At 43.1% G+C, this 27,710-nt stretch overlaps 1 protein-coding gene across 1 annotated transcript in view; it reads right to left on the reverse strand.

Annotated features, from left to right (window-relative positions):
- Sik3 (SIK family kinase 3) overlaps positions 1-27,710 on the reverse strand; it is a 179,265-nt gene that overhangs the window by 20,063 nt on the left and 131,492 nt on the right. The window contains 11 exon segments of the mRNA XM_042682761.1: positions 486-629; positions 2,865-2,935; positions 6,880-7,035; positions 7,263-7,416; positions 8,699-8,808; positions 8,907-8,984; positions 9,277-9,420; positions 9,661-9,771; positions 10,283-10,401; positions 24,372-24,495; positions 24,959-25,083. Of these exon segments, the coding sequence (XP_042538695.1) occupies positions 486-629; positions 2,865-2,935; positions 6,880-7,035; positions 7,263-7,416; positions 8,699-8,808; positions 8,907-8,984; positions 9,277-9,420; positions 9,661-9,771; positions 10,283-10,401; positions 24,372-24,495; positions 24,959-25,083 (1,336 nt within the window).

The raw sequence follows: 27,710 nt of genomic DNA on the forward strand, positions 1-27,710 counted from the left end.
AGAATAGTGAAAGGATGCCTTCTTAAGCTAACCACTCAAGAGGATGCTCATTCCCCAGAGATGTGTCTGCTTCAAATGTGTTGTTCGGGGAATACAAAAGGAAGTGCCCATTCTTTTGAAGGTGATGAATTATTAAAGGTCAAGTCTATCAATATTGCTATTCCAGTTCCTTCGGAAAGTTTCACTTCCTTGAAGGTTTCAAGTTCAATTCATCTATGATTCAATTCATCTATGATTCAACATCTAGAAGCACAGGAATCAGCTGTGGACAATAAACAGGTCTGCAAGGTAATGGGAAAGAAGAATCTCACATTGCTCCAGGGTCCAGAAAATTTTTGCCCTGTGGACTGCTGAATGCCAGGAGCTAAGAAGAGTGAGTTCAGGATGACAGCTGGCTCTAATTAAAGCTAGTCACTGGGAGACTAGTCAGAAGGGCGCCTATCCGATGAGCCTCAAGGTGCTCACACTGCCATGTGGCTACTCACCGATGCTGATCAGGTACCAGGTGAGGAGGCCAGACCCGGGAACGGAAAGGTTGCTGTCCTAGCTGCCGCTGCAGGTCCGGTGGGATCTCAGCTGTAGGGTTGGTCATGGCCAGTGTATGTCTTTTGGACCTATTTGCCAAGTATCTGCAACAAGCAGGAGCACATTTCACAGTAAAAAAGACAGACAGAGATATTCCTCCACAAGAAGCAACAGAAGTTAATCCAAAGTGCTCAGTGAAACAGTGCCAGAGCTCTGAAAGGGCTCCATGGCAAACAGATCCCTGACAGGATGGAAGTAAAACATGTCTAACTGGCCAACAAAAGCCGGCATAACACGAGGTAGCTGGATTTTGAACTTCAAAATAGCCACTGAAGAGAAGAGAAATGCAGATCCAGCTCACAAAGATAGGAGGATTCATTTTCCTTACTTCACGTCATTCCACAGAAGAATTTATTTTCTCTTTGTCAATCTTCCCTCCTAAATTCCCAAGCTCCAAGTCAGAGAAAATAAGCCCTAAGACCTTTTTCCTAGAGATGAGTCAAGGGAGATATTCAGAAGGATTCTTCATATAGCCCTAGGTCCCACAGGCCCCCGGTTTTGAGGCTACATTCACTACACACGATAGAAAACAATCTCTTTCATTTGGGGATAAGTGAGTTTCCAAACTACCTGATACTCTGTGATTACAACTCAGTCACAAGAGAAGAAAAACTGATACTGGCCCCAGGGACCAAGGCTCTGTAGAGGATGAAGAAGTCAAATCACATGTAATGTTTAGATTGGGGGGGGGGGGGGGAGGAGAGGGGAAATGCAAGAAAAACAGACGAGTCCTTCCTAGCTGATGACTTAATTGACTCTGAGGGTCTCCAGAGCCACACTTGGTCAGCACCATGATCAGACAGGTGTCCCCTTCATCTGGATGATGGCTTCCCCACCACAGATCATTTTCTAGGGCATGAGTAAGACAAGCACTATTCCTTGCCATTCCAGCAAAATGGAGGGCATTCTATCCTTTTAATGTCAGCTGAAAGAAGACAGAAGGAGAACCTGGAAAAACCAAAGTCCAAGACAGAGGTACTGCTGTCTCTTCAGATGGTAAGGTGGTAAATTTACTAATTTCTTATTTCTTCATGACTCTTGTAGGGCTCATTTGTAACCTTATATACCCTGTCATCAGCAAACTACAGAAACAACAGTAACAAGGCAAAGAAAACTCAGCACCATTTCTCCTCCTAGTAAACTGTGGAAGGAGCTGAACACATCCCTGCTCACTGTGGGCTCACCATGGTTCTTCCCACAGTGGGCCAGTTTCTCACTGAATAGCAGCTCCTGAGACCAGGAAGACAGTCTTGGCCAGCAATCAATAAAATCTTTAAAAATGGTCTTGTTTCATTTCTAACTACCTTGCCCACTTTAGCTAAAATCAGGTAACAGGCTGCAGAGTATTCAGTGGTTTGCAAACTTGCCAAAGAGTAAGCTATCAATCATTTAATGTCTACTTGATAAAGACACCCAAAGTTTCCCCAAGAGCCCATGAAAACCAGTTTATTTCAATTTCCTCAAAGGAAAACATATAATCTTGAAGAACACCTGTATTTCTGGGGCGGGGAGCGGGGGGGGGAGAGATACATGCTGGATTTTGGTGAAGTCCCTCACCCCAGAAACTACGAAAGAGGACTCCCACAAGGGGGCATGCATGGAGCTGAAGATCAGGGCTACGGAACTGAGGTCAAATGAACAGTACAGCATGCCTGATGGTCATTGCCGTTCTCTGTGAATTAGGCATCTCTCAACAAGGTTCTGCAAGCAACGGGTATTTACATCTGCGCCTGGCCCACATCCCATATTCTTTTTTTTGTTTTGTTTTTGTTTTCCTCCAATATCTCTTTGTTGGTACAAGGGAGTGGAAGAAACACACGGCAAACAGTACAAGAGGTATTCTTTCATCCTCCTGGAAAGAAGAGTCCATGCCAGAGGTCCATGGCCAGACTAGCTAGTATCACTGTCATCTTAAATCTCCAATTCCTTTTCAGTAAACAGTTCTTGGCAGGTAGGAGCAGGCTTTGTGCCTTGTGAACACTATCGGAGTTGCAATATGAACGCAGGGGGCAAGGAAGGAAGGAGGGAGGAGAGAAAAAGTTCTTATGGTTATTGCTGTCACTTAGGGGGCTTCCAGTGGCGCTTACAGAAATGAACTTTTCTGGGTAGTCTTCTGTTACTTCCATGTGGGGAGGAACATGCCATCTGGCTTGAGCAAAGAGACCACACAAATGTTGAAGCTGCACTGTACCACCGCCTTGGGCAGAGGTGACCTTTCGCTGGTTGCAGGGGGAGCCTGCCCAAGGACGTTCTGCAAGCACTGCCAGATGCCACATTACCTCTGCACAGCTTCCTGATCGGGCTCCCCATCCGAGCTCTCCTCGTCCACAGGGGTAACTGCTGGCACTGCCTGCAGAGACACAGGGAGGAAAAGTCCAAGGTGGCGGCTCATTCTATAATGCCTCTCTCTCCAGCAACCAGGGTGGAGCCAGATTGTCTGTTAACTCTCCTATTTACAAAACATCCCTAGGACCTCTGGCCTACGCAGAACTTTCATATGCCTGTTTGTTCCATTTTTACCTTGCTCTATTTCTCTTCATTCATCCAATTATTCATCCAACCAATACCTGGATACATACTATGTTATAAGATAAAATGAGAATTTATAGATAAAAGTTCTTGCCCTCGCTTAGTATTGTAGTGGAGGACCATTACGAAAGCATGCCCAGACCCTTTAGAAGGGGGTGCCTGGCAATTACGGAAGGCTCCTGGATGAGGTGACTCTTGACACATGAAGGGTGCATAGGGGCCAGCCAGCAAACAGCAAAGGCTCAGAGGCTGAGAGAAAGAGGAGGTCTGAGGGTATAGTGTCTACCTAGACTGTCTAGAAACTGGCCTGTGATTTCATATCCACTGTTATTTCACAAGTTTACATGTCAGGACTTCAGGAAAGTGTAATGATTTCTGAAAGCACACGTTCATATATAACAATGACAGTACAATTCAGATAGCTGCAATTCAATGCTTTAAAATGGTATCACCCATAAAACCAAATGAGATGAGAACCATCCTTGTGACTATGCCTCCTTCAAAGCTCATCCCGGCCTGGCAGTCACATGAGCACCTCCTTCAGGTTCTACAGCAAAAACAATGCTTCAATGCTCACAAAAAAGTATTTTTTAGAACAATGAATGATGATTACAAAACAAAACAAAAAAATCTTTTTGAAATAACTACGGTGTTTGAATGCTTCTAGGGTTCTCAGTCTTTACTATAGTTCTGTAAGGGGAAGGTGAATAGTCAGGCAGAAAGTAACTGCAGTTAAGGCAGAGGAAGAATGTGGTGACCCTTTACAAATGGCCTTGAGTATCACACAGAGCAGCTTATTTTGAGAAGGGCAGTGGTAAATCACTAGAAGGTTCTTATCATTAAATAGATAAGCTCTTATAAGATCTGTATTTTTTAAAACTCTCTTTAGTTACATGGTAAAAATTGATCGTGGTGGAAATAGGAACAAGCCTAGAAGTCGCTAGTTTGGAGGCTACTGTATTAAGCTAGGTGATGAATGACAGTGACCTGAGTTAAGGAAAGGGCAGTGAGGATAAAGAGAACTGAGATACTTAGTTTGCAGGTGTCAGATAACTGATTTGATAGAGAACGTGAGGGAGAGGGAAGAACTAAAGATAAAGTACAAGTTCTTAACGTTATAGACAGTGTTATTCACTATCATGAGGGGGAGGGACAAGGGGGAGAGAACTGGTTTCACAGAGATGTAAGTTTTTTGGGGTGCCATATGGAATGACAACTGTGGGCACTTGTGAGAGACATGCAACTAAAACTATCCATAGGTGATCATTCATACAGTTGTGCGGAAGTTGAAGAGCACCAGATGGTCACTAAAATTATGGCAATGGAAAAGCTTATCCAGAGAGTATATCAAGTGAGATGGGAACAGGGCTTAAGAGAAAACTTTGGGTTTTTGACAACTTCCAGGAATAAGTAGAAAGGAACACAGAAAAGGAAATGGAAAAGGACAGGCAGGAGGAAAAACAGAGTGGTATTACAGAAGCCAATAAAAGAAAATATTTCAAGGGGGGAAAAATGGGTCAACAATGAACTAATAGAGTTGGGACATCCAAAAAGATAAAGATTAAAAATGCCCACTAGATTTATCAACAAGAACTTGTTAGTGACCTTGGCAGAAACAGTGTCAGTGGACAGAGTCAGTCACCCCATCTGTCATGAGTCTGTTCCTGATCCTTCCTAACCAGTATTGATCTTGCCTGTCCCTGAATGCCTCTGACACCTACTGTCCATGCTACCCAAACTGGCTCTTACATACAAATACAGGCTGTTAATACTGTTCAGCTAGTCTACATAGAATGATCTCATCTTCCATATGATAACCTCAGTGTATCAACAACTACTGACACAAATAATTCTTTTGTGTCTTGGACCACAGTGTTACTCAAAGCATGCCCCGTGGACTCATGCCAGTCCACACAGCGTTTTGTTACCCATCTATGACAGGACAGGAACAAAAATCAAAAGCAAGCTTGGAGACACTTTGAAGAATAATTTTGTCTGCTGAATCATAAATTATTTTTGTGTTTTTTACATATTTGGTATACTTTTAACATGTCATTTTTCCAATGCTTCACTTCTACTATCTGTTATAAAGCTAGCTATTCATGATAAACTAACATGGGGAAAAGACTCAACTAGAGTTGGCTGAGAAAGCACTCCTAAAACATGTTGAAAGGCTCTGGACATAGTTAATACACAATTTAAAAATACTATGAATGAACAAATTATTTAATGAAAGAGTAATCTAGGATAAAAAAAAAAAAACAACAACACAGAAAGAACAAACCAGGAGGGCCAAAAAACAAAAAAACAACCTTTGAATGTTGCCATCATAAAAAAATTGATATGTTACCTGGACCACACGTACTCACACTACTGGGGAGGCTGAGATCTGAGGATCATGGCTCATAGTTAGTCCGGGGAGGAAATCCACTAGATTCTTATTACAGAACAAGCCAAAAGTAGAGCAGTGGCTCAAGTGGTAGAGTACTAGCCTTGAGCAAAAAGAAACTCAGGGAGAGTGTTTAGGCCCAGAGTTCAAGCCCTTGGACCAGTGAAAAAGAAAAGAAAAGAAAAAAAAAAAGAAAAAAGAAAAAACATGTGATCAAGAGACACCGACTGACTAGATTAGAGCCAAATAATCAAGTAATGTAGGTTTTACCAAAAAATATGAGGATGTTGCCAGAGGCATGGCTCAAGTAGTAGAACACCAACCTACCAAGTTACTCAGCCTTGAGATCACATCTCATTAGTGAATAAAGAGTTGGTGAGATGGTCATTTTGGAAATCAGTCTGAAAAAAGATTAATGACAGAAAGCACCATTTGATTCAATGGCCTTCCATCAGGGAAAGTGCTCTGTGGGCGAGAAGCTGGGCCACTCCACCTGGAATGCAGCTGGACTTAACTAAAGGTCTGGTAGCCGGGTCCAAGAGGAAGAGGTTCTCCAGGAGGTCTACATGGAAATGATCTAAGAAGTCAGTCAAAAATACACACCAAGCTGAGCACCAGTGGCTCCTGCCTATGAATCCTCTCTACTCAGGGGGTGGAGATCCAAGGACTGAGTTTTTTTTTTTTTTTTTGTCGGTCGTGGGGCTTGAACTCTGGGCCTGGGCGCTGTCTCTCAGCTCTTCAGCTCAAGGCGAGCACTCTACCACTTGAGCTACAGCGCCACTTCCCAAGGACTGAGGTTTAAGACCAGTCTGGGCAGAAAAATCCATGAGACTCTGATACCAAAAACCTAACCCAAAAAGGCTGGAAATGGAGTTGTGGCTCAAGTGGTAGAGCACTAGCCTTGGGCAAGAAAGCTTCACGACAATGCACAGGCCCTTACTTCAAGCACCAGAACAGACACAAATAAACAAACACCAAAACACACTGTCTAAAGAAAATGGGAGCCAGGTGCCAAGGGCTCATGCCTGTAATCCTAGCTACTCAGGAGGCCAAGATCTGAGGATTGGGATTTGAAGCCAGCCCAGGCAGCAAAGGCTATCATACTTCAATAAACTTTACTTAGAAAAAGCCAGAAATGACATCTTTGCTCAAGTGGTAGAGCACTAACTAGTCTTAAGCAAAAAAGCAGCTCAGGGACAAAGTCCAGGCCCAGAGTTCAAGTCCCAGGACCAGCCAAAAAAAAGAAAAGGAAACAGGAATACATTGAGCTTGGAAAAAGAGAAAATGAAGACATTTATGTTGGTTACCAGTCCCAGGCCTTCATCTTCCTTATCAAGAGCTTCTGAATAAATCAGCTAGGCTCTGTTGCTACTCACTGGTGTCATGGTGACAAGCGGGGAGGGTCCCCGTGGGCGCTTCAGCAGCTGCTGAGCATGCAGTTGGATGTTGGCTCCTCCATCTGATGCCCTTCGGCCAAGGGGGCCCATTCCATTCAGCAGCTGAAGAGTGGGTGGCTGTAGCAGAGACTGCTCCTGCCAGGAGACCAGGAAGGACACACAGATGAGATGCACAGAGAACAGCCACGCTTTCATCTACTAAAGTTAAAGATGCTTTGTGATGATCTCCCATCACTCAATCTCCTTTGCAAAAAGGAAATCATCTTTCTCTAAGAAAGAAGGGAACCCTGAAAGGAAAGTCCCCCGAAGCCTCTAATAAGGAGAGGTTTCTCCTCTGGCAAACCCTTTCCCATATCAAGTACCTTATACTCAAGCTGCCCTGTTGGCTGCAGATTCTGCATGGGCAGCAGGTTGTGCATGAAGTTCATGTGAGGCGCCACCTGTGGGAATGGGGCTTGCGGGCTGACTCCAGGAAAGCCGGGAAGGAGCTTCTGCAGGTCCTCCATGACCTCCGTCCTAACAGAAAACAGGAAGATCAAGGAGTTGTGGTTAATATTCTCACTCAAAGTGTTTAATCTCCTAAAATGATAGCATTGCTAATCTATGTTCATTACAGTCATTTTTTAAAACTTTCTTCCTAAATTTGCATTTTTCTCTAAAGTAAAGCAGAAGTCTCATTTGTGGAAAGTGAGTCTATGTCACTTTTACTGCTGAGAACTGGAAATCACTATTTTTCATTGACCATTGCATAAAACCAATAGCTCAGAGCCAAAAGGCAACACTGGCATGAGCCCAGGTCAGGTTTTCAAAGACTGGAGATGAACAACATGTTTCTGAAGAGCACAGGCCATCGTTAAGATAATGGCTGCCTGAAGTAGCAATTGATTCTCCAGGGAAGAAATACAATTACTCCTGTGAGCGCTGACAACACAGATAAGCACTGGATGGATGTACAGGGCTGTCTTGCTACAACAGTAAGTTTTACAGCAGACTTTAAAATAGGAGATCTTTCTACTAACAGCAACTCAGGACTCACTTCACCCCTCTGCAGTTGATACATTCTAAGGAGCCACTATGGTCTCCTATTGCCTGTTTGATCATAGGCTGAAAACAAGAAACATAAAGCAAAGGAATCAGCAGGTATAGGAGTCTTTTTTGGAAGTTCACTCAGAGAAAAGAAGTGTTTATAAGAAAACCAGTTTCGCTCCTAGTTGAGCTTTCAGTATTCTTGCTCAACCTTTTCTTCCCTCCTCAGTAAAGGAAACATTCAATAGTGAGGTAAGCCATTTTTGATGCTGAGAGTCTTCAAACTAAAGAACAGACATGGAACAAGCTGGCCTTCAGTCCACAGAGCATCCACTGGGGAACAGCATGACAAATAGCTGTCAGGAAACATACTGGGAAACTGGTGTGGCTTTGGATTCTTGTCACATGTATAAATTACATCGTATCACTTGTCCTCTCTCTGGATGAATCTTGTAGTCGAATGTGTGGCAGGTATTTCTATTTGTGAATGTTAAAGGGCTTTCTGTTGGTGTCTCAGAAGACCTCCATCTCTGTGGACAAATGTGCTATCAGACTCCTCACCAAACTACTGGCATGATGGCTGCTAAGTATAGTCAAGCCATTTCTGACCCAGCAGAGTCGGTGATATTTCAATCAGGTGCCTTGGCCACTTACTTAGATTGCATTTGGAAGATACTATGAAGTAGGAAAAAAATGTGCCATGGTAGGCACCAAAGCCAAAGTAGGCATTCTTTGCCTTAGTGCTGGGCAGGGCTGTTGCCCACGCACTCACCGTGGGTCAGCCACCCCCACCGTGTGCCTCCTCATTGACAAGTAGCGAACCAAGGCTTCGGGGGAAGGCTCTTCACCCTCATCGCTGTCCAAGTTCACTGTCCCATCCGGCTGAGGTGGAGGGAAACACAATCGACAGTTAGAAGGAGGAGAGAAGGAAAGGAGGTGGGTGTGGCTTCAGTGGCCAACTGCCAGTGGGTGCTACTTGCCTCCACAATTTGATTCTCAGGGTTGATCAGCTGCACCTGGGGGACGCTGATGCTCATGGCAGTGCCTGTCTGCTCCGCCTGCAAAGCAATACATATAGACACACACATACTTTAAATAATGACTGCTAAAGTCTGTAGTTCTTCTGTTCTTAGAAGACACATTAAGGAAGCATTCTCTGAACATTAAAACATCACGTTGCTACATCTGTTGTGGCCACCCATCCTCTCCGTCAAAGGAAGGTTCAGATCTTTACTGGCCTCTGACAAAGGCAGAGATGACACTCTCTTAATTTAGGGTTGGGGAGCAATGGATGACCCTTACTCTCTGGTGTGACTTGTGATGATCTAGCTCACTGGAGATAGTGCCCACCTGGATATTGACTGGTGCTTGAAATGCCATGGCTCGGGGCATGCTAGGAAGTGCTCCAGGACGCAGAGTTTTATGTCTCTTATGTCGATCACACAGCAGGCTGTAGATTGCACTATAGTGATCATAGGCATCTGATCTCAATGACTACCAAGAGAGAAGGAGAGAAGTGAAAATCTCTGATGAAGTGATATGTCAGTGACCAAAAACCCTTCCAATAATACCAGCAAAAGACCAAAGCAACTTCTTTCCTTCCTTCCCAGGCCCAGCAGAGGTAGAAGAAAAAACAAGATGAAAAGAAAAACACCCAAGTTCTCAAGAAAGATTAAAATAGCCAAGCAGGATAAACACCACATCTCACTTGGTTCTCCACTCCATCCCACACACCTGTAGTGTCCGCTCTTTGTCCAGCCCCATGTCCTCCATAGCCAAGAGGACATCCTCATTCAGAGGTTCTGTCTGTCTTTCTTCCTTCAGTTGCTGGCATTCAGCTATTAACTGTAACATGAACAGAGGCAAGCTGTCAAACTCCTATTGATCATGCCAATATGGCAAATCATATGGAACTATCAAACTGTTCTATGGCCCCCTAGAGTAGGACTTTTAGGGCCTCAACATCTAAGTAAGACAGACAGGGCTCTTCTATTTTCTGAGCTCCTTGGGGTAACTGGAATGGCTATAATGATTTAAATAAAGGTATGTTACAGAAACCACTGAACTGAACACACTAAGAGAAAGAAGACATAGTGAGCCGTAGAAGGGTGGGTGATCTTGTCTCCAAAAACCAACTACAATTTGGAGGCAAATGATCAAGAGCCTATATTACCATTCCAACAGTTGAGTTGATTTTTACAGTTCTTCCTGCTCTTGACTTGCTTGCTGCTGTTGCATTACTCAATACTTGGTTGCCAATGCCCATGTATTCAGGTCATGACCAGATCACAATCCCATGCAGGAGAGACTGCTGTATCTAAAAGGAGCTTCCTGAGGCCAGGGGTTCCCAGCTCACCCTGTCAAAGTTGGGATCGGCATCCCCTAGCTTCATCCACTTGTGCTTGCAGATCTGCTCCATGGAGAGGCGTTTGTTTGGGTCTAACACCAGCATGTGGCGGACCAAGTGCTCACACTCTGCAACAGACAAAGAGCCTGTCTTCAATCCCTGGTGAGCGGAGGCACCAGTGCAACCCAGGAACCAGAAGCATGACCAACAGGAAGATTCTCAAGCCACCTGTTCCAGTTTTGTCTTACTCTCCCCAACCCTTCACTATTCCTTTGCTTACTCTGGGAGGAGCTGGGAAGAGCAGAGAAATCAAGTGTGCAGTCTGGTTAGTGCCATCACTAAGAGCCTGGCCAGAACAATCTGGGGACAAATATGGATTTCATTTATTTACATTATCAATAGCCCCATTTAAAGTAATAAATGACGAATATAATGTCCTCTGAAGAGATTATCTTATGCAGTTCTCAAAGTATTACAGTCTCCCTTCCTACACGTATTATTATGTGCATATTAATGGTTTTGGCTTAGGTGTGTAATACATTCGTCATAACAATGGTACCAAGTGTGTAGGAAGAGAGGAAAAGGCACGGGTCACCCCTACCACACACTGACAATCAGCAACCCTTATTTAGATTTTTCTCAATGTTAACACTACAGGTACAGAAAGCTTGGCTGTGAGCTACAGAGACTCAGATCAATAGATATTTCTTACTGGGGCAGAAAAAAGAAGATTCAAAATTAATAAAACTATATACAGATTTCAAAGCTACTCTCTATTTCTAAATTTTCTCATCTGTAACCTAAGGTGCTGAGGATCAAGGGAGCAGTACTTGGGACAAAGTTGGTAGGCGATGATGAAACAGTTGTAGTAACACTTTCTGGTTATTATTATTATCTCAATGAATCCCACAGCAATCTTGAGAGGAATGGACTATCATCATTCCCAATTGGCTGGCTATGGTGTTGCATGTCTAAGATCTCAGCTAACTGGGAGACCCTACAGATAGAAGAATCATGATCCAGGGCAGGCCTAAGCAAAAAATAAATAAAGAAATAAAACAAGACCCTGCCAGAAAACCAACTAAGGCAAAAAAGAACTGGGGGCATGGCTAAAGTGGTAGAGCATCTGCCTTGCAGGCAAGAAGCCATGAGTTCAAACCCAAGTTCTACCTACCACACACACACACACACACACACACACACACACACACAAACAAATTAGGCATCTGTAGATTTCAAACCAACAGACTCTCCTTCCACCTGGTGGTCTTAACTATGATACTCTATGACCTCAGTATTATAGGAGCTGATGGGGGTAGAAATCCCTGCACTATTAATTCAACATCTTCTTTTTAACCATCATCCCTTGCTTAGATGGATGCTCACTGGCTTTCTGCCTTCATTCTTGTTCTATTGCAATTTGTTCCCTAGAGAGAACCAGAGAATTTTCAGAAGCATAAATCTGGGCCTACTGGCTGCCTGAATAGAACCCTGCCAACTCCTCTCATAATCCTCAGAATAAAATTCCACATCCGTGGGCTGATAAAGTCCCTGACTAGTCTTTACACATGCTCAGCACTCTCCTGCCTACTGGCCTTCACACATGCCTTTCCTTTAGCCAGAATGGTCACTCTTCAGAGCTGGCTCTTCGTCATCGTGCATATAAGAATGTAAGTGCCACTTTTCCAGAAAGTTCTTCCTGACATCTATGTCAAAGCTGGCCTCCAGTCACTCTCCATTATATCATATAAACGTTCTTCATGCAAGCAACTTCTTTGTGAAATAATCACACTTATATATTTCTTTGTTCATTGACTGACTGTCCCATCACAGTGCCATATAGTATCAAATCTCCAATACCAAACATGTTATCATAACTAATAGGAGCTGCATAAATATCTACTGAATAGATGAATATTTATCAAATGCTTAACCAAACAAGATCATGTTTGTGAATATGCTTTGTAATTCACTTCATCTTTATAGGCACCCTAAATTAGCTACTATTATCACCCTCATTTGTAAGTGAAGTGTTTTAAAAGGCTAGTGGGGGCGGGAAATGTGACTTAGTGGTAGAGTGCTTGCCTAGTATGCAGGAAGCCCTGGGTTTGATTCTTCACTACCACATAAACAGAAAAATCTGGAAGTGGTGCTGTGGCTCAAGTGGTAGAATGCTAGCCTTGAGCAAAAAAAGCTCAGGGACAGTGTCCAGGCCCTGAGTTCAAGCCCCAGGACTGGCAAAAAAAACCAAAAAAAACCAAAAAAAACAAATAAAGCTTGTGGACTTAGCACCACAAGAAATGGCAAAGCTGGGACTTCAAGCTATATTCTGTGGGGGAAGGGGCAGTACTTAGGTTCAAACTCAGCACCTTATCCTTTTGCTAGGCAGGTACACTACCACTTGAACCATGCCTCCAGCTCTCTTTATTTTTCAGATAGGATCTTATGTTTTGAGCAGGGCTAGCCTCCGCTTCCACAGAGATTACTGGTACGCCACCATACCTGGCTTACCTTTTTGCCTAAACTAGCCTCGAAAACTACCATCCTCTTGGCTCTCTGCCTCCCAACTAGCTGGTGTTACAGCTGTGAGCCACTATACCTGGCCTAAGCCAGCCTCTTGGCTACCTTTACTGTACAGCTTCTAGTAAATGTAAATTCTGTTTGAAACAGGCCAAACTCTGAAACTTCTATAGCATTTGACATATGACATTCTATATCACTTCTTAAAAGGAATATTGAAATATTGAAAGTAATTAAAATAAACTATTTTTAATGTATTCTAACTTTAAAATAAAATACAAAAAATTCTCTAAATCAAAATAATTTTATATTGGTATCAATTTGTCTTGCTTTATAATCTAAACTATAAATATAATATAGATACTTGAAAGGCTACATTTTCTAAATTCTCTGAAACAAAGTACCTTCTGTTATGGAAGTTTTGTTAGGATTACATTTCCACAGTACCGAGCTATATCCTGCAACTGACTGACATGAAAGTTTATAATCTGAAATTACTTAAGGAAAAAAATAATGTTCCTAATTGGAAAGTAGTTAGACTTCGTGTAGGGAGACCAGGGCCTGCTTAGAAAGTCGTGAAGTTGTTATTAAGGCCTCTAGATGGCACTCTTCTGTTTCCCTTTGGTCTCTCCAGACAACATAAAACTCAAACGATCAAGGCCAAATGAGGTTTGGTCATGAGCCTGCTTGCTTTAACATGAGATTTTTTTTTTTCTCCCAGACTATTTCCTTAATCTAAAACAAGCAAACTTCTATAATGTCCTAATGTTTTAAAATGTATTTAGTCAATTCCAGAATCCTGAAACTTGTTTTGGGTCAGATTTAGCTATTATTTAGCTTTAGATACCATGAAAAATCACTAGAAAATTTTTGCATCAGAAATTACTCACAAGCCTTGCATATAATATTTAGTTGCTAAGAGTCCATGATATCTAGATACCCAAGATACCTGGAGGTTCAAGATTAGGAACTCTTGGTTACAGTGTCAATACCTCAAGGATGGGGCTGGGAAGGTGGCTCAGTGGTAGAGTGCTTGCCTTGCATGCATGAGGCCCTGGGTTTGATTCCTCAACACCACATAAGCAGAAAAAGCCAGAAGTGAGCTGAAGAGCAGAGGGATAGTGCCCAGGCCCAGAGTTCAGGCCCATGACAGACAAAAAAAAAAAAAAAAAAAAAAAGACTCAAGGATAAGAGCTTTTATCTTGGCTGTCCTACATAATATCCAACAGAAATCTAACGTATCTCATCTGTTGTGCAGACAATAAAGGATGACAAAAGGCAGAGTGCTAGAGTAGCAGTATTGATTCATACTTTATCAGTGTCATGCAGCTCATAAAATTAAGCTCAAATTTGGACAGAATGTTCTTAGTATATGGGAAGAGGGTGAAGATGAAGGAAAGAAATGCTCCCAAACATAAAATCACAGCCATAGGATGGACAGTCCATTTAAATGAGTAGAAGAAAGAGCCTCAGATCAAAGGGTACAAAACATCAACTTTTCCAGATGCCAAAACGTGCTGGATTTTAATGTCTAAAATGGTCCTATCTCTGTCCCCTCCCAGGGGGCAGAGTCTCCTTCTGATGAACCTGAAGCGCTCTGAGCCAGGCGGGAGTACGCGGCTCTGCTGTGTGAGCCAGAGCAGCAGCCACCCCTCCGCGGCCACTTTCATCTGCTCACACACTGCTGCCAAGTGGTCTCCTCAGTGAAATCACTGTTGACCATGAAACCCCATCTGCCCAGAGCATGCCTGCCCCGTCCCCCGACTGCGCTCTCCCCCACGTGGAGGAGAGCCAGCTTCTGTATGGGCAGAGAACTAAGATGGGAATGAAGACAGCCAGTGTGATTTCACTGACCACAACTTTCTGAAAAAGACTAGTATTTGAGTGAGCGGGGAGGATTTAAGGATGGGAGGGTGGACCAAAGATCTACTTAAAATTCATTAAAAACAGTTTCATAGAAGCTCTGCCTCCAGTTCCTAGGGAAGAAGAAATGAAGTAACCTAAGAAAGAATTCCCATTTTCGGACTGAAGTGTTGAAAACCTGACACCTGAAGATAGGATCAAAGCCATGAGACTTATTTATCCTGGAGAAGAGAAGGAATTGGGGGGGGGGGGGGGTGGTAATATGCTGAATGCTCTTCAAGAATCTAATAGGTTTTTTTCCCCCAAACAGTTGATTTGTATTATGCTACCCAAAGGCTTGGATGTGAGGTCGTTAGGAAGTTATGAGTTCAATGTAGCACTGATTTCTAAGAATCTGGGGAAGTGTGAGGAAGCGTCCAGCAAACAGGACTGCACCTGGGGCACAACTCATTTCACTCAGTACTTGGGCAAGATTTTCCTTGAAACAACTGAACTACTTGCTCCCCTCCTCTCCTAAGTCCAAAAACGATATGTAATCACATTAAGGCAATCTGTTGTCTACGAAGTGGTAATCTTACTGTAACTAGAAATGCAATCAGAGGCTAGTATTTGAGATGACATCAGAGGACTCCTACGCATAAGAAAGACTGGACAGCTCTCAAGGATGTCAAACATATTTTACCTAGTGTGCATCCTTACTGCCTACCAAAGTACCTGCCACAGGACAGGCCCTCAAAAGATGGCAGTTGAAACAAGCACTGGGCTAGTGATTACCAAAACCCTTTTAAGCAATTTTAATACCTAAGAAGCGGGGAGTGGTAGTGGTAGTGCACACCTGTAATCTGATCACTGTAATCCTATTACTCAGAAGGCTGAGGGACTGGTGAGCTCCAGGCCTGAATGAGATAGTCTCCAAAAAACAAACAAACACCAGAAATAACACATGGGAAATCCTAAGAATCTGAAAGATTAGGCATTCTCCATGCTTCAAGCTGGAATAGAAAGCCTGTCACCATTTCACTGAAGATTTTGATGTGCCATGATATACAAAAAAATTAATTGATCAATTCACTCAAAATATCATTTAATAAGAATTACTCCTCTGTACATCACCTTTATAGTAACAATAAAAATTAATTACTAACATTTATTGAGCACTTAAGGATAACTAGAGTAAACTCTTAAGCCACTTACTTTATATTCTAGCCCTTATCGCTTACTAGTTAGTACCTCCACAGTTTATGAAGACATTAAAAATCAGAAGAAACTTAACCAGATAATAAAAGGGAGAGTCAGTTATTTGTGGTTAGTCTTTTGTTTTGTTTTGTTTTTATTTTTGAGACAGGCCAGGCTCAGGTTGGCCTCGAAAGCACAATTCTCCTGGCCTCAGCTTCTAGAGTGCTATAATTACAGGCATGCACCATCACTCCTAGTTTCTGGTCCCATTCCAGTTCTTAACTTAAATTGTATATAAAGTAATAATTACTACTACTGTTTTAGGCAATGCCAGTATATCTTTATAAAAACAATTTAGGGTGCCAGTGGCTCACATCTGTATCCCAGCTACTCAGGAGGCTGAGATCTGAGGATCATAGTTCAAAGCAGGTCTAGGCAGGGAAGTCCCAGAAACTTTTATCTCCAAATTAACCACCAAAAAAACAGAAGTGGAACTATGGTTCAGGTGGTAGAGCCTTGAGTTCAAGCCCCAGTACAGGCACATAACACACACACACACACACACACACACACACACTCTTACATCACAACACAACACAATTTAATTCTCTCCTCTGAAAGATTGAGTACCATGTAATCTTCATATATTTCATCATGACAGAGTCACCACAAACTAGATTACTTCCAAATGTGTTGGGTAAAATCATGGTCAGAAAGCTATGAACTATCTGGGAAACAGCTTTAAAGGGGAATGGCAAGTTGGATGAAATGAGAAAGCCTTTCACTGGGAAGAATAAAGCACACTACAGAAGAGCGAGCTTAACCTGTGCAAGTGGTTACTGCAAGGTGTTGAAGTCAATGAAGAGGAGGAGGCAGGAGGCAGGGAACCACAGTGCTCCCCAGGCACGCAATCCCAGACAGGGAACAGGGACAAGCAGAAACCAGGGAACCGGATCATCGGAATCCTCAGGCAGATCCTGTGAAGGACAGCCAGCTGTTCCTTAATCCCTTCATGTGATGCCAAAGTACAAGACATGGCAAAGCAATCATCTTCAGCTCTGTGGTGGAGAAATGGTCTGAAGAAACTGAGTCATAGATTCTTCCTGGCCACATAAAGCTAACTTTGAGCTGGTGGAAACAGGACATCTGTGTGCCAGAAGACACTGGGAAGAATGCAAAGAAGAAACAATTGCCTGGGAAATTTGCCCTTTCTATAGGTGTCTGGCCTCGGGTCTCCTAGGCCCTTCCCATCCAGTCAACATTGGGGTGCTTAGAGGCTCAAAGCACCGAGCCCAGCAGTACTTTATGTCTGATCATCTGAGCATGTTTCTAGGTAATGTTTAATCCTTGATTAATAATCTGTTTTTACAATTAAAAAAAAAGTCCATTCACTGTGTCCGACTCAGGCACTGGTATGGGACAATCCTAGCATAGAACAACATTGTTTGGGGCCTGAGTCTCTATGCTCTGGAATTATTCCAAATGTTTGAGATTCAAGGCTCCCCTTTCATGCTGTCTACCAAAAAGAAACAACAGCAATAAAAAACTACACATAAAATATGTAGTTTTTCTTCCTGATAATAAAGTGTCATAATAGACTAGTGGCCATCTTGAAATGTCACAGCATGACACTGAAGAATAATTTAAAAGTAAAACACAAAGTGGATGTGTGGCTCAAGCAGTAGAACACCAGCCTTGAAAAAAAAAAAAACAACCTAAGAAAGAGCACAGGCCGAGTTCAAGTCCCAGTACTAGCACATATACAAATACAAAAACAGTAAATAAAACCATATGGGGGGGCTGGTGCAAGATCTTTTCCTTTGGGAAGAAGCTGACCTTTGTTAGGAAGCCTCATTCTACTTAGGGACTAAGCCCTAGAAATGACATTTGATCAGCATGCCAAGGAAGCTCTATCGCTACCCATTACTAGCTAGGGTGACAGGTATTTTTACATAGTTGCTGTGTGACATTTGTATGTATAACAACTCACTAATGTGCTAGCCTGTAGATGCATTCAGATTACCTAAATGTTATGTCACACAAAATAAATGGATTTTGTTGTTGCAATGAGATTTTGTTATGTTGGATATTGCCAGGCTAGTGTAAAACTACATATTTTCTAAAAATGTGCCAAGAATTTTTACTTTATAGTCTTTCTTTCCCACACAGGGCCTTATTTTGCAGCCCAGGCCAGCACTGAACTCTTGATTCTCCTGCTCCAGCCTCCACCTGTGGTTGTCTCCCCACCCCCATTCCATTGGCCGAATACTGGGAGTACAGGGCAGGGACCACTGTAATTTATAATTAATTAATTTTATTTTATTGCCAATCCTGGGACTTGTACTTTGGGCCTGAGCACTATCCCTGAGCATCTTTGGTTCAAGGCTAGTGCTCTACTACTTGAACCACAGTGTCACATTTGGCTTTTTTGAGTAGTTTATTGGATATAAGAATCTCATAGACTTTCCTGCCTGGGCTGGCTTCTAGCCACAATCCTCAAATCTTAGCCTCCTGAGTAGCTAGGATTACAGGCACAAGCAACCAGTCCCTAGCTCCCGCTATTATGTATTATATGTTACATATTATATGAAAATATATAAGCAAATTCTATTTAGGGGCAATACTGGGGTTTGAATTCAGGGTCTTTTACTCTACTACTCAAGCCACACCCTAGTCCTAACATTTCTAAATCCAAAGTTAAAGGAATGGTTATTTAAAGTATCAATACCACAGTTTTACACAACCAGACAAAATATACAACTTAGAATTAACTGTAACAGGGCTGGGAAGGTGGCTCAGTGGTAGAGCGCTTGCCTTGCATGCCTGAGGCCCTGGGTTCGATTCCTCAGCACCACATAGCAAAAAAGCCAGAAGTGGCACTGTGGCTCAAGTGGTAGAGTGCTAGCCTTGAGCTGAAGAGCTGAGGGACAGCGCCCAGGCCCAGAGTTCAGGCCCCACGACCGGACCAAAAAAAAGAATTAACTGTAACAGAACTTGATCTAAATCAGCACCGACTACTAAAATTTCACTCAAAAATTAAACGCTAGGCTTAGTTCCTCTAACACACTTGGCACTGAGAAATATTTGTTTTCTGTTCTTTTGGGAGGGGAAAACAGGAGTTCAATACAAACTAGAGTACTTCAGTAAAATTTCAAAAAGGATCAAAGTATAGAATTCTCTGTATTCTTGCCCTCCCTCCCCTGCAACCCAGACTGGGGCTTGAACTCGGAACTTCATGCTCACTCAGCCTGCTTGTTCATGGCTGGCACTCTACCATTTCAGCCATACCTCCAGCTTGGCTCTTTGGGAGATGGAGTCTCTAGGACTATTTTGTTGGCTTTGAGCCTTGATCCTCCAAGTTTCAACCTTCTGAGTAGCTAGAATTACAGGGTGAGCCACCAGTTCCTGGCTTGGTTTTAGTTTTCAGGGCAAGGACCTTCTTTCTTTCCTTTTTCAATTAATTCAATATGCTATTAATCACTAACCATACACCAGTGAGAAGTTAGACATGTTAGGCAAGCAAGTACTCTAGAGCTATGTTATACCCCAGTCCTGAATTTCCTTATTTTTCCAGGTAGTTGTGATGCTTCCAGAATTGAGCCAGCAATGAAGTGACATTAAATATGGAGATGCCCATATTTAATTCTAGCCCCCACTTTGAAAAGCCCCAGCCTCCTATACTGTGCCACTAAGAGTTGTCCATTTTAGAGCTCACCTTCACACAGGTTTGCTGCTCATAATTCTAGCCCCCACTTTGAAAAGCCCCAGCTTCCTATACTGTGCCACTAAGAGTTGTCCATTTTAGAGCTCACCTTCACACAGGTTTGCTGCTCATACCAACATACCATTATTCAGATGCTTTTCTGAGTCCTTCTATCAATTATTATTATAGAATAAAACTCTACTTCAGTTTTACTCCAAGCTAATACCCACTACATGTGAACTCTTTCTTTGATAAAATTATGCAGATGTAGATGGACAAACAGATCCACTCCAGGAATCCTTTTTACTTGGAATAAACTGCCAGCTATGTATTTATTGAGAACTAAAATGTAATCAGTCCAAGGTAGATGTCTCTGGAGCCTGACTGCCAGGGTTCAAATGTCAGTTCTGCTACGTACTAGAGGTGTGACCTTGGGGGTGTTTCTAAATCTTACTGGACTAGTGTTCCCATCACACCTTACCTCACATAACAGCTTTACTCACTGGGTTGTTTTGAGTATAAGTATTAATGCCAGGGCTGGGAAGGTGGCTCAGTGGTAGAGCACCTTGCATGCATGAGACTCTGGGTTCGATTCCTCAGCACCACATAAGCAAAAAGAAAAAAGCCAGAAGTGGCACTGTGGCTCAAGTGGTAGAGCACTAGCCTTGAGCTGAAGAGCTGAGAGACAGCGCCCAGGCACAGAGTTCAGGCCCCACGACGGACCCCCCCCCCCCCAAAAAAAAAAGAACTGTCGCGAAAACTCTGAGCCCGTGAGTGTAGAGAGACTGGTGGGTGAGCAACTTCTCTCTCCTGCCCTGTTCTCTCTAAACAAAGTGCTTTTAGCCATGCAAGGAGCTGTGTGGTTCTTGATGAGTAAGCCCAACAGGGAAGAGCTATTCGTCTGTAAGTGGAAGCTTTTTGGCAGTAGCTGCAGGGTATATTCTCCATCAGAAGCATTATGTAAGCCTGGGTCTTGCATTCCCAGTGATAAAATGCTTATGCAGTATTACAACTAATTAAGTCACAATGAAGTCTAATCAATAAAGGCTCAGAAATATTGTCCACAAGAGATCTCTATGCACTCACCATCACTGAAGTTTTTTTTTAACTGTAAATTAATTTTCATTCAGTTAAATAAACAATCTTGCTATGTTTCCTAGCAGGTGGTAAACTAGAGGAATAGGGCAAACTAAGCCTTAACACGTAGGTATCCCTTGGTTGAAAAAAAATATAGTTAGTGAATAAATCTGATACTCATAAACATTTAAGTTGCTACCTTCTAGTAGGAAGAGAGGGGGGTCAGTAACAGCTCTGTTGACATGTATGGCCATCTAGGTCTTCTACTCTGTAATAGCCCAGAAAAACAAAGTTTTATCCTCTCACCCTTCCACAGTTTAGGCTGGGGGTTATCTAAAGGATGTGCTCTGAGATCTTTTTTTTTGGGTCCGGTTGTGGGGCCTGAACTCTGGGCCTGAGCACTGTCCCTCAGCTCTTCAGCTCAAGGCTAGCGCTCTACCACTTGAGCCACAGCGCCACTTCCGGCTTTTTTTCTTTTTGCTTATGTGGTGCTGAGGAATCGAACCCAGGGCCTCAGGCATGCAAGGCAAGCGCTCTACCACTGAGCCAACTTCCCAGCCCTGTGCTCTGAGATCTTATAAGAAGTTGAACTCCTAAAACACGGGTCTGAACCCAATCTGTTTTGCCTGGGACAAAAAAAAAAAAAAAGCCAACTCTATAGTAGATTGACATTGTTTTAAAACTTCAAGTCACCTGGGCTGGGAAGGTGGCTCAGTGGTAGGCTGCTTGCCTTGCATGCATGAGGCCCTGAGTTGGATTCCTCAGGACCACGTAAGCAGAAAAAAGCAGGAAGTAGTGCTGTGGCTCAAGTCATAGAGCACTAGCCTTGAGCTTGAGAGCTGAGGGGCAGTGCCCAGGCCCAGAGTTCAGACCCCATGACACAACAACAACAAAAAAACAAAACAACAACAAATTTCAAGTCACCTATAATCTACAAAATAACCCAAATAATAAAAACATATAAAAACCAATTGGTCTACTGAATAAACAATTCAGACCACCTTGAGTTACCTAGGCAGGAACAGGTGGCTCACATCTAAAATCCTAGCTTCTCAAGTGGCTGAGCTACAAGGATTGTGGCTTGAAGTCAGCCTAGGCAGGAAAGTCCATGAGACTCTTATCTCCAATTGACCATCAAAAGGCCAGAGTGAACGTATGAGGGTAAGGTTCAAGAAGTGGAGAGCCAACCTTGAGAGAAAAAGCTAAAAGGCAGATATGGAGTTTAGTACTGGCACCAAAAAAAAAAAAATTCAGGGTGATTTTTTTCTTAACTTGCCATGTAGGCTAAAGATGGCCTCAACCTCTCAATCTTCCTGCTTCAGTATCCCAAGTGCTATGATTACAGGCATGCACCACCACACCCGACTTTTACAGCAACTTTTTAAAGATCACTGTAGTTACTATGTTACTACTATGCCAAAGGTAAAAAGACTTAAGGAAGGAGACCAGTGAGCAAGAGACTTAGAACAACTCAGATGAATGATGTTGGTGGCTAGATTCCCAGAATGATATAGAGTTGGTCCTGGTTAAAAGTCAAATTCAAGGAAAGCTACATATTCTTAGGCAGGCATTGGTCATAGTATTTTATAAACACAGACTCCTTTAAGCACTGTAACAACTCTTTATGAGATGTTAACATTGCCACCCTCCTTTTACAGGTGATGGTACTGAGGCTAGAAAATACTAAGTGGCAGAACTAGAAGCTGAACCTAGACAGTGGGGCTTCAACAACATTCAGCATTTAATTGGATGTAAAGGGAGAAAATAAAGGTCAATGAAAGGTTTTGGTGTGAGCAACACGGAGGAAGTGTTGTTAACTGGGATGGGGCTAACTGAGGAAGACCGCTTCAATGGGAGAAATATCTCAGACCTGTCAAGTTTGCCTAGGCAGCAAGTGTCCACCTGAACTGATACCTCAGGTTAGATATCAAAGTAAGATGCTGTTGAATTGAGGAGACTTCCAGGCCTGGGACATGTATTTGAAATCATCAGTGTAACACTGAGTACAACAAGATGAGATCACTCTTGGGGCAGCCAGGGACTATGCACTGGAACATACTAGTGTTCAGAGATGAGGGAATTGAAGAGGGATCGTCTACAGAATGACTAGTGTGGAAATCCAGAGTCTGGTTGTCTGAAAGCAAAGTGAAGACAAATGTCCCAAGAGAGGAGCAAGGAGTTGTGGAGCTTCTCAGTCATGGAAGAGGACCCAGAACTGGGTGCTGGATTTACAAGTATGGCTTTGGTGGATCACAGGAGCAAGAGCCTAAACCATGTGCTATGAGAGGAAGTGAGTGGAAGGCAATGAGAAGAAAGGACTAGAGCACTTTTCAATTATTATATGTTTTAATTTTTCATAACAAATCTTGAGAATCCCACACCCCCCAAATCAGACCATGTCATTCCTCTGTCAAACCCTCCAATTCTTCACATTTCACTCACAGTAAAACAAGTCTTTCCATCAACTGACTAGCCCTCCGTGGGGCTTCCCCTTACCTCTGTGACCTTCCTTACCTTGTGCTGCCACCCTTCCCTCCTGAGTACACACATCCATCAGGTTGGAGCACATTCCCTCCCAGGGGTTGCTGCAGGGGGGGAGGGGCACTCTCACAAAGTCTCACTGTCTTTCAGTCTTTGCTCAAATGTCTCCTCTGACCACACCCTTCCAGACCACCTCCCACCACCAACCAGCCTGAGCAACTTCCCTATTGCTTTCAGCAGTCTCTCTTTTTTTTTATGAAAATACTGTACAGAGGGGTTACAATTACATGGGCAAGATAGTGGGTACATTTCTTATCAAGCATTGTAGCCTCCTCCTTTGAGCAGTATCTCATACAACTAAGTCATCAATTCTGAAGAGACACAAAGTTAAATCTAGTCCACATTTCTACTTATTTTAAAGTGCAGTTCCCAACTGCTGTTGCTGCCAATTCAGTCAACATATATTCTTTAAAATGAAAACAGATGATTAAGCAAAACTCAGTTCTATCCTGAAAACGTCCACATATATATGTACATATATAGCTATATTCATATATACGGTGAAAAATATTGTACAATCAGGCATGATGGTGCACACTTGCAATCCCTGTACTTTGGAGGCTGAGACAGGAAGATTGTGAGCTGGAGGCCAGTTTAGACTACATATCAAGACCCTATCTCAAACTCCCTAATTAGTCAAAAACAAAAACCCCAGTAGATGCCAAGTATCTGCTAAATGTAGACTCTGGGTATCTGCTATCTGTTTTTGGTGTTAAATTTTTGCAAGGACTACTTACCCTACTGCCCACTTCTTTAAAAAAATAATATTATTTGAGTCTAGTTATCTATGACACAACCAAAGAAATGGATGGCATGAAGACTAAAGCCTGCTTTCCCCTTGGCATTTTGTAATAATGAACAGAGGTAGGGGACAGGAATTTTTATTGCATCACTACTGTGGAATGGGCCTACTGACCCTTTACATACATTATTTAACTTAGTCCACATAGCAGTTTATACTTTGAGGAAGCTAAAGCTCTGACAGACTTAGTAATAGGCAGGATCCAAATTCAAACACAGGCAAAGCTGTGTGATGATGCCAACGTTGGTCCTCCTCTTACCACACCTTGCCTCCTGAGGGTGTCAGAACAGCAAACAGGCAGTAAGAAAGGTTGTTTAAGTGGGCCATTTCTCCGCCATTACGAAACCCCTGGGATAACAAAGCATGTCTCAGTTTCCATGAACCCAGTAGTAACTGTGTGCTGACAAGTTCCTTACCTGTGGACATAAAAAATGGGATGCGGAACTTTCCACTGAGCACCCGGGCCCGCAGGTTCTGCAGCGTGCTCCCGTCAAAGGGCAGGGCACCGCACACAAGCACATAGAGGACAACGCCAAGACTCTGCACCCCAAACAGAGAGGATCAACAATTAATCGCACCAGAGGAGACAAGAGAGGCTGTTACAGTGTGTGAAGATGGAGAGTCACACAACAAAGGATGGAAGTCTTCTTTTTCTATGACATACCATGCAGCAGTGTGGAGGCCAACCTGCATCTGAACAGTTAGCTCAACTCTGCCTCCAGACCTGAATTTGGGGTAAGATCCCCAATTTTTCCCCAGGGCTTGTTCAGGCATAAGGCACGCCGCAACGACCAAGAGTAATGTCTGTTCTTGGTAAGGGTGCCCAGCCGCATTGGCCCTTGGGCTTTTTGTAGATGTGAAAGGGTTGGTTTGAAACCCAAGGCTCAACCCCTAAAATGAGTGCTGGAGAGAAGACTGCATGCAGAGCTGAGCGTCCTCCAGGACGAGGATGGGTGCCATCTGGTGATGGGCTGGCTGGGAGTAAGAGAAGGCAGCTACTCACCCAGATGTCCACCTTGGGCCCATCGTACTCCTTTCCTTCAAAGAGCTCGGGAGCCGCATAGGGAGGGCTGCCGCACCATGTCTTCAGCAGCTGCCCAGGAGTGAAGAGGTTACTGAAGCCGAAATCTAGAAAGACAAATGGACACAGCTCGTGTAGTCATTAGATGAACGTTTGGAATCGTCAGGTTTGAGTATAAAATTCAAAAAGAGAATGTTTGAAGCTGGGTGGCTCACACCTATAATCTTAACTACTCAGGAGGATCTAGGTTCAAAGCCAGCCTGGTTAGGAAAGTCCCTGAGACTCTTATCTCCAATTAAACACCTCCAAAAGAGCTGGAAGCAGAGCTGTAGCTCAGGTGGTAGAGCGCTAGTCTTGAGCAAAAAAGGATTGGGGACAGCACCTAGGTTCTGAATTCAAGCCCCAGGACAGAGAGAAAGTAGAGAAAGAGGAGAGAGGGAGGGAGGGAGGGAGGGAGGGAGGGAGAGAGGGAGGAAGGGAGGGAGGGAGGGAGGGAGGGAGGGAGGGAGAAAGAAAGGGAGAGAGGGAGGGCGAATGAAATGAAATTAGTGGGTAGATCAGTGGTGGGGAGTTTGCCTACAGGTACCCCAGGCCCTGGCTTTCATCCTCAGTGGAATAATGGAGGGGACTGTATGACTGATGTTACTATAACAAGGACTTATAGGCTGCTTTTGTTTTTGTTTGTTTGTTTTTTAAAAGCACCGATTCTTCACTTAGTCCTGCAGACTTCCAAAAGAAACTAAAAGTAGGAAAAAGACACTCAGCCTCTCTATCTGCTTCCATTTTATATATGTCTCCTTGCTCAATCTTTCTGTAGTACACTGACTGACCTTGGACTCCAGGAACAAAAGATCTGACAGATAAACGTCTTGAGACAAGAGTGGAATCTACCCCCAGGCAGCTGTGGCTCTCCATTATTGTGACAAGGTCTGCCTGGCCCATCCTGAGATGCAGTGACCAATGAAACCACAGATGACCAAGACTGACTGGCTCTGCATGCTTCTCAGTCTGTGTCTCTCTCTCTCTAAACCTGGGAGCTCATGTCAGTACCCGCTGAAGACAGGGCTCACGACTCTGGTCACCTAGCCTTCCTGGTACAGCGATAACATACTGGATGAAAGTTCCTTCCCTGCTTTTCACCGTCATTTTTTTTTTTCTGAAGAACATGTTAACTTGAACGAGAAGGTTTATAGTTTGGCTTCAGCTCCCTCTTACTATTCTAAGGGGTGGAAGGAGTAGGAGTGAGTCTTTAGGAGAAATACTAAGAACATGAGCCATCATCAAAGCTTGTTTCCTTTGACACTGTTTTCTTTGTGAAGATTTACTGTTCAGACTATCAATAAACAAGCCTGTGCCATTAAGTTTGTGCTTCTCCCCCTCTACAAGGAGGAAAATGTTAACAATCATAGACAAGGCATTAGGAATCCAACATGAGAAATATCCTATACAATGGAGCTGCTAATTAGGAAAATTTATAGCTAACCTGTTTAGGCCCTGGGCTTAGACTGTTTAATACATACAGAAACTATCCCTACTTCTCATCAGCATGATGGGAAAGAGGAAGGCCAGTCATGAAAAGGACCTGGTGCAGGTAGATCCTTGCAAACCAAATTTTAGAGTTGTCTTTCTACATTATTCCCAAAGACTTCTAACTCCTAGATCTCCTTTCTTTTTTTTTTTGGTCAGTCCTGGGGCTTGAACTCTGGGCCTGGGCGCTGTCCCTCAGTTCTTCAGCTCAAGGCTAGTGCTCTACCACTTGAGCCACAGTGCCACTCCCTAGATCTCTTTTCTTGAGCCTTTTAAGAACTTACTATCCATTCTCTTCAGAAAAACCTTGGTAATGTTCAGTGTATGCAGACCTTAGGTGCAAATTAAAGTTTTTGTGTTTCAATACTTGTAGAATAGCCAAGAGTGGTAGCACACATCATAAGACTGGGAGCCTGAGGCAGGAGAAATATGAGTTAGAGATTAGCCTAGGCTATGTATAAAGGAGGGGGGAAAAATTAGTTGGTAAGGCTTTACATTCAATTTCATTCATAGGCAACATCAGTTAAGTACTCATTGTAACAAACATCATGTTAGGTATTATGAAAGAGTTTAAGAACAATAAGGAGTTCCTAAAGAAGTACAGGAAGAATACATCTCTACAAGAGAGACAGGTGTTTCATTTTGTTTTGTTTTAAAGGAGATAGAAGAATAGGTCTTATGTGTAATATGTGAGTATAGATAGGTAGGGGACATTTCTTATAGGGACTCAGGAAGACTTCAGAGAAGTCATTTCTGTCCATTGATGAATGAAAGTATTTAGTTTCCCATTGCTGTCATGATTCTAATTGTGGTCCTGACCTCCAAACCCCTGTGATCAGTAAGATAATTTTAGAAGTTTGGAAGGAATGACTAGGAGGAAGAAGCTCTAGTAGCTGGCCCACTGCCATCGTTAATGTGAGAAGAACTAGCAGCCCAGAGGTTCAGGAGAGGACTGGCCCAATGAGTTTATAGCAGTTTAATTCTGTGACTCTTTGAGGTTCTGCTGTATATTTAAAAAAAAAAAACCCACACAGTAGAGACTAGGATAAATAAAACTATGTCCCCTGCATTCGTTCATAAACTAGTAGAGGGTATAAATACATAATACCATTAAGTATGCTGTAAGGCAGAGTGATGGCTGGAATGGAGAGGTATAAACAAAGGGCTGTGGAAGCATGGAGGAGGAAGCCATTAGCACGATATTTTC

This window comes from Dipodomys spectabilis, unplaced genomic scaffold, assembly GCF_019054845.1.
Source record: "Dipodomys spectabilis isolate Male_0828 unplaced genomic scaffold, ASM1905484v1 ptg000076l, whole genome shotgun sequence".
Lineage (NCBI taxonomy): Eukaryota > Metazoa > Chordata > Mammalia > Rodentia > Heteromyidae > Dipodomys > Dipodomys spectabilis.